The sequence below is a fragment of the Ambystoma mexicanum genome, chromosome 7q (assembly GCF_040938575.1).
Source record: "Ambystoma mexicanum isolate Mex_15411 chromosome 7q, UKY_AmexF1_1, whole genome shotgun sequence".
In the NCBI taxonomy this organism is placed as follows: Eukaryota; Metazoa; Chordata; class Amphibia; order Caudata; family Ambystomatidae; genus Ambystoma; species Ambystoma mexicanum.
Genome location: NC_090941.1, coordinates 684,964,888 through 684,980,738, shown reverse-complemented (window position 1 = coordinate 684,980,738; position 15,851 = coordinate 684,964,888). Strand labels below are relative to the sequence as shown.

General features: G+C 49.1%; 1 protein-coding gene across 5 annotated transcripts in view; it reads right to left on the bottom strand.

The window, feature by feature from the left end:
* Window positions 1-15,851, bottom strand: part of SPATA13 (spermatogenesis associated 13) — a 183,053-nt gene that overhangs the window by 115,268 nt on the left and 51,934 nt on the right. Inside the window, exon 1 of one of the 5 annotated variants that reach the window (XM_069640704.1) lies at window positions 5,589-5,688. The exons of the other annotated variants lie outside the window; for them this stretch is intronic. Coding sequence (XP_069496805.1) covers window positions 5,589-5,657 — 69 coding nt within the window. The 5' untranslated portion in view covers window positions 5,658-5,688. Of the gene's footprint in view, window positions 1-5,588; window positions 5,689-15,851 lie in introns of those variants that run through there. 5 annotated transcript variants of the gene reach the window in all.

The window sequence follows — 15,851 nt, the reverse complement described above, 5'->3', positions numbered from 1 at the left end:
TCCCATGAGTTTAGGAACCAAAGTCCTGCCACTGGTGGGTCCACCCCCAATGAAGGATTGCCTTCAACTGGCAGCGCCATCTCGGAGAACAAGGGAGCCAGTCGATCCCTTGCTATCTCTCCCAATGGGTGCAAAATGCAAATCACCTTTTGGGCGGTCTACTTCTGCTGCGCCCTTGGGAATCACTCTGCTATTACTCATGCTACTTAGGGAGGAGAGCTGCCAGGCCGAAAGGGTATTCCTCGATTTGCACTACAAAAGCAGAACTGAAGATGCTGGCATGCCCCGCTGGGCATCTTCAGATACCCCGCGATTATGCTGTGCAAACACATATGTGCACTGTTCAAGGCCCACGAACAAACACTTACAATTTCACCATTTGCGAGCGGCATGGACGTTATCTGATACAGCCCCATTGTTTTTGCAATGTCTCCTAAAAAGATACAAGACACTAAATAGCAAAATTAAGAAAAAGGAGCATCTAAAACACTGACACGGTGCACATTGGGTGGTGGTGGTAGGTACTCTAGAGTCATGAAGATGAAAAAGGCTTTAGTATGGTGGAGGTATGCCTGCAAAGGGCACGTTGTGATAAGGGCTACCTGCGCTCTCAAGGGTACAGGATCGACAACGGGGTGGCGGGACTCAAAGGTGCCCATATGTAACAAAGAAAGTACTGCTACTTCTTTTTTCAAAATGGTTTTTGTGTAGTTAATGTGGTAGTAGGTGATCAGCTTTTGAAAGAAAGAGGGATGCTATGGCCATAAAATGATTGAAACAGACCAGCTTCAGACACCAAACGAGCAACAGGACTTCATGAATGTCAACGCTGGCGGCCATTTTGAAAAGTAATGAAATGCGTGGCAGCAAGTAAAAAATTGGTGGCATGTTCCCAATAAAGGACTAGTTCAGAAGGGTCAAAGTTAGATAACTGACCTCTTAAAAGTTCCCCAAGTTGATACACATAGTCAGCTTTGCCTCCATTTGGTGCACAGTGCTCATATTCCAGGATTCTCTTAACACCCAGCGCAGCTCTCCGCTGCAGAATAACCACATCTGCTGGATCTCATCCGTTCTGTAGCTGGGGGACGTTACCCCATGTTGGGTTATATAGAAAGAACCTGCTGCTCCCTACCACCCTCTGCTGGTCAGGGTGCTAAGAATGTACTAGGGCCCAGAGAACCACCCTCTGCTGGTCAGGCTGCTAAGAACGCACTAGGGCCAAGAGAACCACCCTCTGCTGGTCAGGATGCTAAGAACGCACTAGGGCCAAGAGAACCACCCTCTGCTGGTCAGGATGCTAAGAATGCACTAGGGGCAAGAGCACCACCCTCTGCTGGTCAGGATGCTAAGAACGCACTAGGGCCAAGAGAACCACCCTCTGCTGGTCAGGATGCTAAGAACGCACTAGGGCCAAGAGAACACCCTCTACTGGTCAGGATGCTAAGAATGTACTAGTGCCCAGAGACTCTGCTGGTCAGGATGCTAAGAACGCACTAGGGCCAAGAGAACCACCCTCTGCTGGTCAGGATGCTAAGAACGCACTAGGGGCAAGAGCACCACCCTCTGCTGGTCAGGATGCTAAGAACGCACTAGGGCCAAGAGAACCACCCTCTGCTGGTCAGGATGCTAAGAACGCACTAGGGCCAAGAGAACCACCCTCTGCTGGTCAGGATGCTAAGAACGCACTAGGGGCAAGAGCACCACCCTCTGCTGGTCAGGATGCTAAGAACGCACTAGGGCCAAGAGAACCACCCTCTGCTGGTCAGGATGCTAAGAACGCACTAGGGCCAAGAGAACCACCCTCTGCTGGTCAGGATGCTAAGAACGCACTAGGGCCAAGAGAACCACCCGCTGCTGGTCAGGATGCTAAGAACGCACTAGGGCCAAGAGAACCACCCTCTGCTGGTCAGGATGCTAAGAACGCACTAGGGCCAAGAGAACCACCCGCTGCTGGTCAGGATGCTAAGAACGCACTAGGGCCAAGAGAACCACCCTCTGCTGGTCAGGATGCTAAGAACGTACTAGTGCCCAGAGAACCACCCTCTGCTGGTCAGGATGCTAAGAAAGTACTAGGGCAAGAGAACCACCCTCTGCTGGTCAGGATGCTTAGAACGTACTAGGGGCAAGAGCACCACCCTCTGCTGGTCAGGATGCTAAGAACGCACTAGGGCCAAGAGAACCACCCTCTGCTGGTCAGGATGCTAAGAACGCACTAGGGCCAAGAGAACCACCCTCTGCTGGTCAGGATGCTAAGAACGCACTAGGGCCAAGAGAACCACCCTCTGCTGGTCAGGATGCTAAGAATGTACTAGTGCCCAGAGAACCATCCTCTGCTGGTCAGGATGCTAAGAACGCACTAGCGCCTAGAGGGGAAAGAGAAAATACCCGACTTAAATAACATGTATTTACAGTCTTATGGTATGCAAATCAGCTTTTCAAAGTTTTAATGTAAAGACAGTTTTCTACAGAAGGAGTGTCCACGGGAGATGCTTCTTCCACAAGAAATGTTTGGCTGAGCAGCTAACACGTGTGACCTGCCTTGCTATAAGGGGCAGCAAACGAGTAGGACATGTGCAGAGTATCGTGAACTCAATGCGCTTCAGTGTGCTGCGATCCAATAGTTCACAAGCAAAACACTATTTAATTTGAATGCTTTTATTTTTAATGAAATGAACGCCACTGTTTTGCTATGTCCCGACACTATACATCCAGCTAAATGCATTTTTGTGTGTCAGGGGACCCTCATTAGACCTTAACAGGATGAGGGCTATGCCAGGGCCTGCCTTTCAAGACTGGTGTGCAGTTTCGTGCTTTACTACTACGTCTTTTTAAAAGGATCCCACAGTCACCAAAGGCACAGCCTGCATTTTGGCCCTGGTCTGCATTCACTAGCATTCCAAACTAACACAACCCCATGCACAATTTTACATCCGCCTGGACTCCGTTATCTCATGGCGTCCGGAGGGAGGAGTCAGGGCTGCATGACCAATCAAGAACTTAATGCAACTTCAACTCTCGGCGATGAGCCGGATACAGCAAGTCCCAGTGAAACGCGCGCGCCTCCCTGATGTGCTTAGCACGTCTAGCCGGGGATCCTCGCGGATGCAGGCCCCGCGCTGCCACCCCACCCCTTATCAGTCTCGCGGGCGCAGTGAAGGGCACTCATGGTGCGACAGCGGCTTATCAGGTTCGCCGGTAGACAGGAGTTAGCGCCGGGCCCGCCTGCTGTCCCGTTCTGTAAATAGGGGGAGTTAAACACGGACCCGCAGATCTAACGCAACGCAGACGTACGTCTGACCATCCTGTGACACATGCAGAGAGGATTAACCGGACTGGGTACAAACAACAATTCCAGTAGGCTGTGCCTGTGGCACACCAGAATCTCGGCATTAGCTGTTGATTTGTATATGCATTTTGCATTAGTGTTTTATATGGCGTACACCTAGGTAGAAAGCGACAAAGCGCTGCACACATTGTCGCGATATAAGGTGGGGTTACAATGTGTGGCACAGGGTGGGTGTTGCGGCCATGGGCGCGGGATCTGGTGAGGGAATGCAAGGCCTGCATGAGCGTGTGTTACAGTGATGTGTCCCTTCGACCAACAAAGACAATATTTGCTATCGCCCCTCCCCCACGAGTCCTACAAAACTTGCGAAATGCTGATATCAAAAGAGACACAATACTGCCAATTATTTTAATTAGCTCAAACTAATGCCAATTTTGAAATCTGTGGACCAGTCTCCATGTGGCGCACGTATGAAGTGAAAGCAGAATTTCACATTTAAAAAAAAATGTAAATCAACAAAAACACAAGGTGGTCGCCTACAATATAACTCCAACTTAAAATGCAGAATTGCAAAAGAAATGTGTAAAATTACATTTTCTTTTCATGTTGCAACATTTATAAATCGGGGACACCATATACGTGGCAACATGACCCATAGATATCCCAGAATGCAAAGAAAACACCTGGACTCGACACGCACCTCCCAAATGGAATGTACCATGTATGATCAAGCTTTCCATCCTGTGTGGCGACACAGCACACATATGTATGTGTGCGTTTTTATGAGAGTGCATCTGTGTGCGAGTAGAGAGAAGTAAGCACTACAGGGAATAGAGTCACACGTTTACCATACTCCACGAACCTTCCCCCACTTGCAGGTGAAGAAAAAGAAACCACATGCCAATAAAATGAAAGGATAAGGACTCTGATCCCCTCCAAAAATCAGAGGTTACTCAATGAAGATAATCGAAGCACTTATTAACCAGGACCGCAGTCCTACAGCAACCAATCACTGACTAGCCACAATGGGCTGCAGCGATAGACTAGCATTCTACCTACAACAACACAACCGTGCATCTGGAGGAAAACTACACTTACTGTAGCATAACTCACATTCAGCCGTTTCTTATCCAAGGCGATGCGGCCCTTGGCAAATTGGTTCTGCATTTCCAAAACCTAAACATACAACCACACCTTTGAATATTCATTAAACCGGGCATTCTGCAATTTTCTAATTACTACAAATTATTAACAATGAAGAGCACGCACTGCTGAAAGGAGCCAACGCCTTGTAATGTATGTAGGACTGTAAGATGGACACTTTCACAGAGTATTTATTTTTATAACGGCCTAATACCATACCAGAGTTCGGTTTCTGAGCGCGGCTGCAGGATTCGAACCTCTGCTGCTCTGTGGGCTTGCTTCCAAAACCAGCGCGTTGCCCCCTGTGCTACCCTCCGTTCAATATGCGGTCGGGGACGGGGACGGGGACGGGGACGGGGACACACACACACACACACACACACACACACACACACACACACACACACACACACACACACACACACACACACACACACACACACACACACACACACACACACACACACACACACACACACACCCCACCCCACCCCACCCCACCCCACCCCACCCCACCCCACCCCACCCCACCCCACCCCACCCCACCCCACCCCACCCCACCCCACCCCACCCCACCCCACCCCACCCCACCCCACCCCACCCCACCCCCCAGCTGTCACCAGCCTGCCAAGGGCGACTCAGCCCTTTGCCCTTCTGAGGTGGACAAAATGAGTGCAGGGCCTAGGTTCACGAAAATAGTTAATATTTATAACACCAACGCATAATTTCGTCTGTACTCTGGTGGGCATTCCCCTGGACCAGTTGCAAAGGTGTTCAACCATATCTACTGGGAGGATATGGAAGTAGGGACACGGGTGTATACAGTTGACAGTGAGACAAACTGGGTCTGTCCACTGAGGAAATACCACCATGAAAGTAAAATACTAGACACCAAGAGCCCGTTCCAATATGCAACTGAACCCCATATGGTGGAAACTACACCGAGTAATAAACCAGAAACTCAAAAAGAAGATGTGCACTATTTCAACTGCATTAAGATCATTTTATCAAAGCCAAAATGTAATTAAACAAAGAGCAAACCTCCGCCGCCTAAACCGCTCAGGAGCGTTTTCATAAGATACGTGGCGGAGTTTCTGCTTTAATTCCTCGTCAAACTTTCTGCCAAACCACAAGAACGTGTCAGCTCATGACCCACCTCTGAATCCGCGCCAGGCACCGCAGCCCCACAGACACACGGAAAGAGCAGGCAAGAGGCGGAAGGCATCCTGGGGTTTCCTCATCGAATGTTTTTCTTCTGTTATCGCCGGCAAAAAGGCAGCCGGTCCCCGGGGAGGGGTGGTGTTCATCCGCGGGGCACTCATTAACAGGGCCCGGCTCGTACTTTGACCGTGCGCTCTGGGCTGCAGCCGCATCTGGGCCACGCGTCATCATCCCCTGAACTACGCCACAGGTCGCTGTTCACCCACGCCCAGGCGGCAGGTACGCTCCGGCAATCCGGGCAATGCCCTGGCGCGCACCCGATAACCCGCCTGCTGGACTCGCCAGTTCTGCGGCTTTTTCGGCTCCAGAGACAGGGAGGTCGAGAAGTGTATCGGTGACAACGTATTCCCTAATTTGATCCCACGGTATGTCCAAACATGCAAAAGGCCGCCGTGCTCCGATAGTTACCTTGATCCAGTTCTAGTTTGGCAGCTAAACGCTTTGCGTTTGGGGAGTGGTAGTTCATTCTCTTACTATGGGTGCACATGTTCCAGCACTGCAAAGTACAGCTGGGTGAAGAAAGGTACAGCACTGGAAGACGTTGACACTTTTCACCTGTGTGTCGGTTGCAGTACTGTGCAGTCTCACGGCGTTTAGTTGTTTGCTCCCAGTACATGGGTGACTTTAGTGTTAAAATGCTTTGATTGAAATACAAGTAAATGCCAAGTGCCCCATGAAACCTGCCCTGGTGAGTGACACTGTCACCCCTGACAAGCACAATATACTGCACTCTACTGCAAAGAGTCCATGAAACGAAAGGTTATTTGCAATCTTTGCAGAGAAGGGAGGGATGCAATACATGCAATAAGTAATGTCCCCCCCGCCCCCCGCCCTCTGGGGTGCATTTCTTCTGGATTGGGCTGATGTTTATACAAACATACCAGCATTGTCAATTCCAGTCCCGTTTTTAACTTTGCATTCTGGTACTTGAAGTCCAGAATCAACACTGGGGGAAATCCAGGACAAGTCCCAGAATGTTAAAACCAGGACTGGACGAGTGTCTCCCAAATGGAATGGATAGTGTTGGTATGTATGTTAGTAGCTGTTCTGTCAGACCAGAGATGGATAATATTCAATGTTTCGATTTCACCTGACTCGAACATAAAAAAAGGGAGTGAGCCTAAATCTCACTCTATGGACGCAAGTCCCGCCCATGGCCAGTTCAACAGATCCCATTGTTATTAATATACTCGTTTGCCTCTCATTTGTAACCTTAAACGGAAACCCTGCTTTTCAATATGCTCCCCACTTGTGCCCGACAACGATATCCTCAATGAGCAAGGACTCTATTTGTGCATGAGGTCTTCAGAGCCCTCAAGTTTCCTGTGGTCAAGGCCATCTAGTCCTGCTTTTTCCCCTTTGGATTGTGGGACTTGTAGTTTTTTCTTTACTTTTAGAAATACAGAAAAGCTAAAAATCTCAGTATTACAAAAAATGGACTGGGCGCCCTTCTCATGCATGGACACGGGAAACATGAGAGCTCTTGGGGAGGGGGCATGCTACCTGCATTCAGAAGTGAATACAGCCTCACTGCTGCCCGGTTTCCATGTCCACGTTGTTGATCAGGGGCTATAAGCAGCTACTGGCAGGAGCAACCTCAGGAGAACCAGGAGCCAGTACATAGCAAAATCCAGCCTGTGGGCCTTCATTTAATATCGCAGGCATGTTTCTCAAGTACATTGGCCAATAATAACCCTTCACACAGGATTCGGAATGAGGGCCATGAATATTGACCAGGGGCAAAAGATCAGGACTAATGACAGCGGTCAAATTGTTAGCAATAGGGACCTAGAGTTGTAGAAGCAGCAATGATCCTTTGGATAAAGGCGCTATATAAGTAACACATCATTATCCTAAAGTAGCGTTTGTAATATTGATGAGCAGGTGGGAGGTTTGCTAAAATTATAAAATGACAGCCAATATTGCTATCAAGTGCTACTATAGAAACATCAGACTGGGATAGCCATAATGATCGCATGGCGGATTACTAATTATTACAAATCAAACCGCTCAGAAATTGTATTGCTCAAATATCGCACCCATCCCCACCTCGTTATCCACCACAGATACAGAAGCCCTGCCCTGGCCTATTTGCCACACTCCATCCTCCCTAAGTCCTCGCAGGCACATGCATACTCTGTTCACACAGCTGCCTCCAGAGAGCCATCTGCATGCCTCACCCAATTGAACATTGGCAGTGCCCCACTTTCAATCACCCTGATGTACCATAACGGGCATAGGATATCTAGCCACTGCACCACAGGCACATTCCCACCCTACCACACATGTGCAAAGCACCAAACCCCAATCGACACTCTGCTGGCACATCCCACCCTCCACAGAAACCCCATTCCACACAGACCGCAGCCTCCCATCCATCCATACTCCCACAGACCCATATTCACTGTCCTCACACGCTGCCCCGCCAATCACAGGCACAGGGGAAGAGATGGCCGAGAGGGGAGCAGGGGGTAAAGGAGATACATTAGGAGAGGATGGGAAAGAAAGGGGGGTAAAAGAAGGGCTCTAGTGGAAACCAGCAAAGAGACTGGCCATGGGAGATGGGATGGGATTTACTGGCTAAACTGTGGCCGTTGAAACCATCAGAAATGGAATCTATTTATTTGTTGCCGATCTATTTGGTACGGTCTGGGAATGCCGTCGCTTGTAGCACTCGCCTCATGCTCTCGCCACTTGACCAGAAGTGTGTTATCTCCGGCACATCACCTTAGCTAGCGGTACTCCCGCTTATTTCTAAGCATTACCATGTTTGGCACACACGGAAACAGGACACAAGTATAACATGCAACACGAGAGTACATTGGGCAGATGCATTCTCGGGGTTGAAGATCAATGGCTGGCTTCCTAGTGTGTCTCAAACGGTGTCCTCTTGAACTGTGTGGGAATGCTTATACATAAAGTGAACCCCAATATAAAGTGCTATATTAAATGACAAGGAAAGGCCAAGAGGGGAAATTGCACGGGGAAATATTGTGAAATGTCACATTGTCAAACAAAATATCTGGATCTTAATTGGGGCTTCCCGGCCTTATCCGTGGTTTGACTCGCGGGCAAGGCACTGGGGCGAAAACGACAGCAAATTAAAGTGCATAGGATGCCGTGACCTGTGCATTGCAGGAGGTGGGAGGGAGTGAGAGGAGGGGGGAGGGAGCAGCAGTCTAAAACACACACTGGACAGCGCCCTTGCATACATTAGTCTCTGGAAAATTTTCCAGAGACTAATGTATGACTGGCTTTGAGCACCCACGTGAAAATATACTTCGTGCTGAGCATCCCTTTGCCTCTCACTGTCAAATGCTAAAACACAAGAACAAAGCATTGCTATCCCCATTTGAGGGGTAGAAATGCAGGTGCGACAGCAGCGAGGCACAGCACTGCTGTTCCACTTAAAAAATATTGAATATTTGTAAGGCGCCTCTACAGCAAATGGTGTTTCAAGGCGTCACAAGGCCAGAAAAGGGGTTGGGGGAAGAAGGGAGAAAGATAACAATAACGGTCCTACTAGGCCTTGTGACATTTGGATCATTCAAGTGCAGTAACAAGAAGTGCAGGGGGGGGGGCAGGTGCCGTCTGCCCAAATGCTACGTGCTAGGGTGGGAAGGGAAGAGGCGGGCAAAGAGGAGAGAGTGAAAGTGAAAAAGGGGAGGGTGGGGGGCTAGGTGAGTGCTAAAGGGAGGCCAGGTGGGCAAGTGCCAGGGAATGCTAGGAGAGAGGGTCCATATGCTAAGTGCGGGCAAGGGGGAGGACTGTACAGGGGGGGGGCTGGTGCCCTGTAGGATTCAGAGGGAACTAGGCAACCAGTCACTGCGGCCCATGGGGGAATTAGCAGGTGAGGAGGAGAGGGAAGGAAGAATAGAAACGTAGGGTCTTGAGGAGCTTCGGGAACTTAAAGACATCAGGCTCAGGCCTGAGGGGCAGGGAGACCATTCCAGGGGGAGAAACCTGCAAAGGAGAGAGATTCCCCCACTCCTACCCCAAAAAGGCCCAGTGAATGTCTGTTTTCTGCCCCTTTTTAAAGCGTATCCCCTGCTAGGAATATGGGATGCAATTTAAAATGTCCAGACATGCCTCCTGATTTGCTCAAAGGGGGTAAAAGAGCGAATTTGAATATGCGCGACAACATAGGTGCACACCTTCAAATGCCCTTTACATTAGGGTGCATCTGTGACACCCAAAAAGTAAAGGTTTTGAGAATGTGCCCACCATCTCTGTGCTTCAGTACCCTTATTCGCTTAATGTTTTTCTTTTTCGCGCGTAAAATCGTGTCATTGTTGCACATTCATTTTTCAAATTAGTTCAATGGGGATAACTTAAGCGTCTTATCTATCTCCCACTGTCTGGGAGCAGTGATGCATGGCTCAGTGATTCCAACTCGTGCTCACTAGGGTGCCTGGCATGTGTTTATTTGACTAAACTCATGTGAAGGGTGATTTTCTTTGATTTTTTTCCTTCACAACAGGCCTATGATCATTGGAACCTGGTCATGAAAAGGTTGACAAGTATGACACATTTCCTAGAATGCAACAGAGGCATGTTTCTTCTCTGGCACAAATTGTTCTTGGGATTCAAAAGTAGCTCCTGGTAGCTGTTGGTGTCCAGCTGACCAAGCTGCAAGACAGTCAAATGTCTCCTGGCAAGGTCAAACCCTGCGTTCTCAAGACTGCCTGTTAGTCTGACTAGAGAAGGCCACATGGAGCAATTGGCAGATGGGCTAGAGGGGGAGGGGGCCTCCTCACCAGTGTAAGACCTGTCCAGATGTGAAGTCCCACCTGCTGCAACGTGCAGAGCCAACATTTCATTCTAGGAGTGTCAGAAGCGGGCATACCAATTATCCGGCCTCTGACCACTGAGGGGTGTGCATAGGCCATCTGCCCCAACCCTGCACTTCATGAGCAATGCACCGTGCAGCTGGGCAGAAATAAGTTTCATTTACCATTGTAGCACAGAGCACCCAGCCACAATGCACCTGTAGCCTTTTATCCAAGGACATCACCCAAGAGGGCAGGCGCAAGCAGAAGCTGCATGCAAGCATTTGCCACAATGCACCTGCAGCCTTTTATCCAAGGGCATCACCCAAGAGTGCAGGCGGAAGCAGAAGCTGCATGCAAGCATTTGCCACAATGCGCCTGCAGCCTTTTATCCAAGGGCATCACCCAAGAGGGCAGGCACAAGGAGAAGGTGCATGCAGGGATTTGCCACAATGCGCCTGCAGCCTTTTATCCAAGGGCATCACCCAAGAGGGCAGGCGCAAGCAGAAGCTGCATGCAGGCATTTGCCACAATGCACCTGCAGCCTTTTGTCCAAGGGCATCACCAAGAGGGCAGGCGCAAGCAGAAGCTGCATGCAAGCATTTGCCACAATGCACCTGCAGCCTTTTATCCAGGAGCATCACCAAGAGGGAAGGCGCAAGCAGAAGCTGCATGCAGGCATTTGCCACAATGCACCTGCAGCCTTTTATCCAAGGGCATCACCCAAGAGGGCAGGCGCAAGCAGAAGCTGCATGCAAGCATTTGCCACAATGCACCTGCTGCCTTTTATCCAAGGGCATCACCCAAGAGGGCAGGCACAAGCAGAAGCTGCATGCAGGCATTTGCCACAATGCACCTACAGCCTTTTATCCAAGGGCATCACCAAGAGGGCAGGCGCAAGCAGAAGCTGCATGCAAGCATTTGCCACAATGCACCTGCAGCCTTTTATCCAGGAGCATCAATAAGAGGGTAGGCGCAAGCAGAAGCTGCATGCAGGCATTTGCCACAATGCACCTGCAGCCTTTTATCCAAGGGCATCACCAAGAGGGCAGGCGCAAGCAGAAGCTGCATGCAAGCATTTGCCACAATGCACCTGCAGCCTTTTATCCAGGAGCATCACCAAGAGGGTAGGCACAAGCAGAAGCTGCATGCAGGCATTTGCCACAATGCACCTGCAGCCTTTTATCCAAGGGCATCACCAAGAGGGCAGGCGCAAGCAGAAGCTGCATGCAAGCATTTGCCACAATGCACCTGCTGCCTTTTATCCAAGGGCATCACCCAAGAGGGCAGGCACAAGCAGAAGCTGCATGCAGGCATTAGCCACAATGCACCTACAGCCTTTTATCCAAGGGCATCACCAAGAGGGCAGGCGCAAGCAGAAGCTGCATGCAAGCATTTGCCACAATGCACCTGCAGCCTTTTATCCAGGAGCATCACCAAGAGGGTAGGCACAAGCAGAAGCTGCATGCAGGCATTTGCCACAATGCACCTGCAGCCTTTTATCCAAGGGCATCACCAAGAGGGCAGGCGCAAGCAGAAGCTGCATGCAAGCATTTGCCACAATGCACCTGCTGCCTTTTATCCAAGGGCATCACCCAAGAGGGCAGGCACAAGCAGAAGCTGCATGCAGGCATTTGCCACAATGCACCTACAGCCTTTTAACCAAGGGCATCACCAAGAGGGCAGGCGCAAGCAGAAGCTGCATGCAAGCATTTGCCACAATGCACCTGCAGCCTTTTATCCAGGAGCATCACCAAGAGGGTGGGCGCAAGCAGAAGCTGCATGCAGGCATTTGCCACAATGCACCTGCAGCCTTTTATCCAAGGGCATCACCAAGAGGGCAGGCGCAAGCAGAAGCTGCATGCAAGCATTTGCCACAATGCACCTGCAGCCTTTTATCCAGGAGCATCACCAAGAGGGTAGGCGCAAGCAGAAGCTGCATGCAGGCATTTGCCACAATGCACCTGCAGCCTTTTATCCAAGGGCATCACCAAGAGGGCAGGCGCAAGCAGAATCTGCATGCAAGCATTTGAAAAATGGCAATCTCTTTCAATGATCCCACTCAAGCCCTAGCATAATGGCACTTTTTTCTGGAAGGGGGCGCAGTGGCTTGAAGCCCTGTAGATATCGGTCCATCTCAGGGTTGCTGCACCGGGCATTGCTGTGAGGGAGGAAAGCTCCTAATGCCAGGCTTTTCCCACACAATGATATTGTCTCTCCGACAAGGCCGCCATTGAGGCATCAAGGTGTGTGCATTTTTTTCCTCAAGCAAATTGCCACACTTTGCCTCCCACCACTTTGTTATATTCAGAGCAGACCTAATCCTTCTCTATTCTCACAAAAACTCCCTCCCGGTGCTTGAAAGAGACCGGCGGAAAAAAATTTCAGTGACAGGCAAAGAGCGCAAATTGTGGAAGGTACAAAAAACGTAACAGAAGGAAAGTAGGCAGCAGAGAACAGATCAGCACTGTTAATTTGCAGGATCAGAAACTCCGAGGACTGTGGGGAGCTTGCAGTTTCCGTTTTCGGCTGCCAGCGCCTGTGCGAATGGCGCAGTGTGTGCCAAGGGGCGCTTGGCGAGGCACCCACAGAAGCGGTCCGCGAGCTGCAGTCAGCCCCCACTACATGTGTTCAGCCCTTTCTTTGTGAGCACTCTAGTCTTACCGCTGTGTCTAAGCTGCAAAGATCATTTAGTGTGGGAAAACCCAGCCGGCGATGCAAGGCACCGAGGACGTGAAGGTGCATTGGGTCTACGCAGCCAGGGAGCATCAACACGGGAAGATGATGATGATGATGATGATTTATAATCAAACTTCGGTATACATTGGAGCTATTGTGAAGGAACATTTTTCTAAGAATGTGTCTTCCAATGAGATAATTAACCATGCAGGTAAATGTTATTTGGCATTTATGTAGAGCTCTATATATCATTGTCATGACCTCAAAGCACTGGTAGGTTGAACGCCCTTGGGGACCATAGTCCTGGGCAGTTGAAAGAGTAGGGTGTTGAAGGGTGCACCAGTTAAGTGCGCAGCTGATGTTATTGCCTGATGGTAGCTGCATCCTAGCATTAGGTGATGCATCAACATTGCAGACTGTCGCCAGTGATTGCCAAAGCCACTCCCTGCGCAGACACCCTGTCAACAGTATCCTCTGTTCTGTATTCCCCCGTCTTCAGCACATAGAAGTCACGGTTCGTAGCGCGCTACAATAAATGTTAGGAAGGGTTTTTGGATTGTTCCTTTTGGGCAAAGGAAAAAAAAATATTTTCACAATTAATGTGTGCAATATTGAGAAGGCACAACATTGTTCTTAAAACAATAGTACTGCCCCCTTAGCAGAAATTTGGATTTCTGATTTGTATGTGAGCTGTCACTCAAATACGAAGAAATGGAGGCATGGCCTGTACCCCCTTTATAAGGGGCGGTTGAGGTTATGTGACTCTTTGTTCGATCATAACTTCAATTTTACCCTGGGCCGGGCGAATTAAATCCATACCAGAGCCTTCTCCGTAAAGGCCTCACAGCTCCCTATATCAGTCTGTGGCCGGCATGCAGTGATAAAATTGCGGCAAAAATGTCGCCTGTACAAAAAAATTGCGGCAAAAATGCTGTGGCTTGACCCGGTAAAGGTGTACCCCATGATACCATTTAAGGGGAGCATGGGTTGCGGGGGTGTCCCCTGCTCTCCTTAAATGGTATAATGAGTCCAGGGGTTGCGGGGGTGTCCCCCGCATCGTTTACATGGGTTGCAGCGGCAAAACCAGAGCCTTTTTGCCGTGCTATTTTGTGTCAACTGCCATTTTTGCTGCGATTTTTAACACATGGAACCCTCTGGCCCCCCTCTGACTTCGGGAAAGTGCACATGACTGATATCTCTAATAATGTCCACGAGCTATTCCAAAGAATGACCTTCATGAGAAAGCTGGCTAACCTCTCTACCCAAGCAAAGATTAGAAAATACGGATATGATGACATGATGTCTTTGTCTCTCTGAACAGCTCGGGGTTCAGCTAAAGATGGTCTCAGGGAAGACATGGACATTACAATGCGATTGACAAGTCTTCCTAGGCACATGTTACCATCCTAAAGAGGAGGTGGTTCCCGTACAGGAGGGAATGGATGGACAAGGTAATTTACATGGCACTGTGTGTCTGGATTTTTCCATTCACAAACATTTCTTAGGAAGGCGCGTCATCACCAGAGAACTTAGACACTGTGTGCATTAATCGATGCGATTAGTTGTCCTGGGATAATTTAATAAAATAATCCATATCTTCTTCAATAGGGCAACAAAGATCACATCACACGTTAGCGGAACACTGTACCAAGAGCCTACCCAGTGCCTTATTTATTTTAGGGTTCGATTAGGAGCAGGTAACTTCTCATGTGTCATGCCGGTAAGCTAAAAAACAAAAACACTGCGGGTGTGGGGGGTGGGAGGAAGTTCCCAATCTTCTGAAATAGAGTCGAATCTGCTGAGCAAAACGGCCTTCAGATCGATATCTTTTACCTCATGGAATGATACTGGTGTGCTGGCACACCAGAAGCCAGCCTATGCCTTTATTGTGGTTCTGAATAGTAGGCCACATTGGGTATACACCTCAAATCATCTTCAGTAATCCTTCTGCAATATGGTGTTCCTCAGGGTTCGGTTCTGGGTCCCCTTTTATTCTCCATCTATACTTTCCTTCTGGCATCCATGATCGCGTCTTTTGGTTTTTCTCACCATTTTCACGTGGATGATTCTCATCTTTGATTTTTTTCTTTTCTTTCTCTTCATTCTCCCCTTCTATCCAATCTACCCTTACTTTCTGTCTTCTGGCCATTCCATCTTGGATGTCTGACAACTATCTCTGTCTTAATCCTTCTTAAACCAAAGTCCTGTTCTTTCCTGCTGCCCCTCCTCTATTTTCTTCACTCCCTCTTCTCTTGCTATTTTCTCATCCGCCTGGAACATTGATGTTATTTTATATTCCTCCTTTATGTTCTCTTTCCATATTTCTACTATTGTCCCATCGTCTCCATATATTTAACATCTGGAAAGCACGTCCTTTCTTTTCTTTCCACTCAGCTAACACTTCCTCCATCTTTTCTTGTCTGTTCTGTTGATCTAGCCTTCTTCTCGGTCCACCCCACCCGCCACTCCGCTCGCTCCACTCTGTTGTATTTATAACTCATCTATAGGTGTTCTTTCATGTTTATTTCTTTGTGAATCCATTTCTCCTGCGTTAAAGTCACTTTGGTAGCTTTCCTTCGAATCTCGTCTTTTTAATTTTCTCCCTTACGTTTAGCTCTCTCTATATTATGCCCCTGCTTTATTTCTCTTCTTTGATCCTTTTCTATTCCCCCGTCGCTCCTTTCCCTCCCAGTCCCTTTTCCTTCTTTCAATCCCTCATACACCGGTGCCCAATCTCGTTTTTGCTCTTT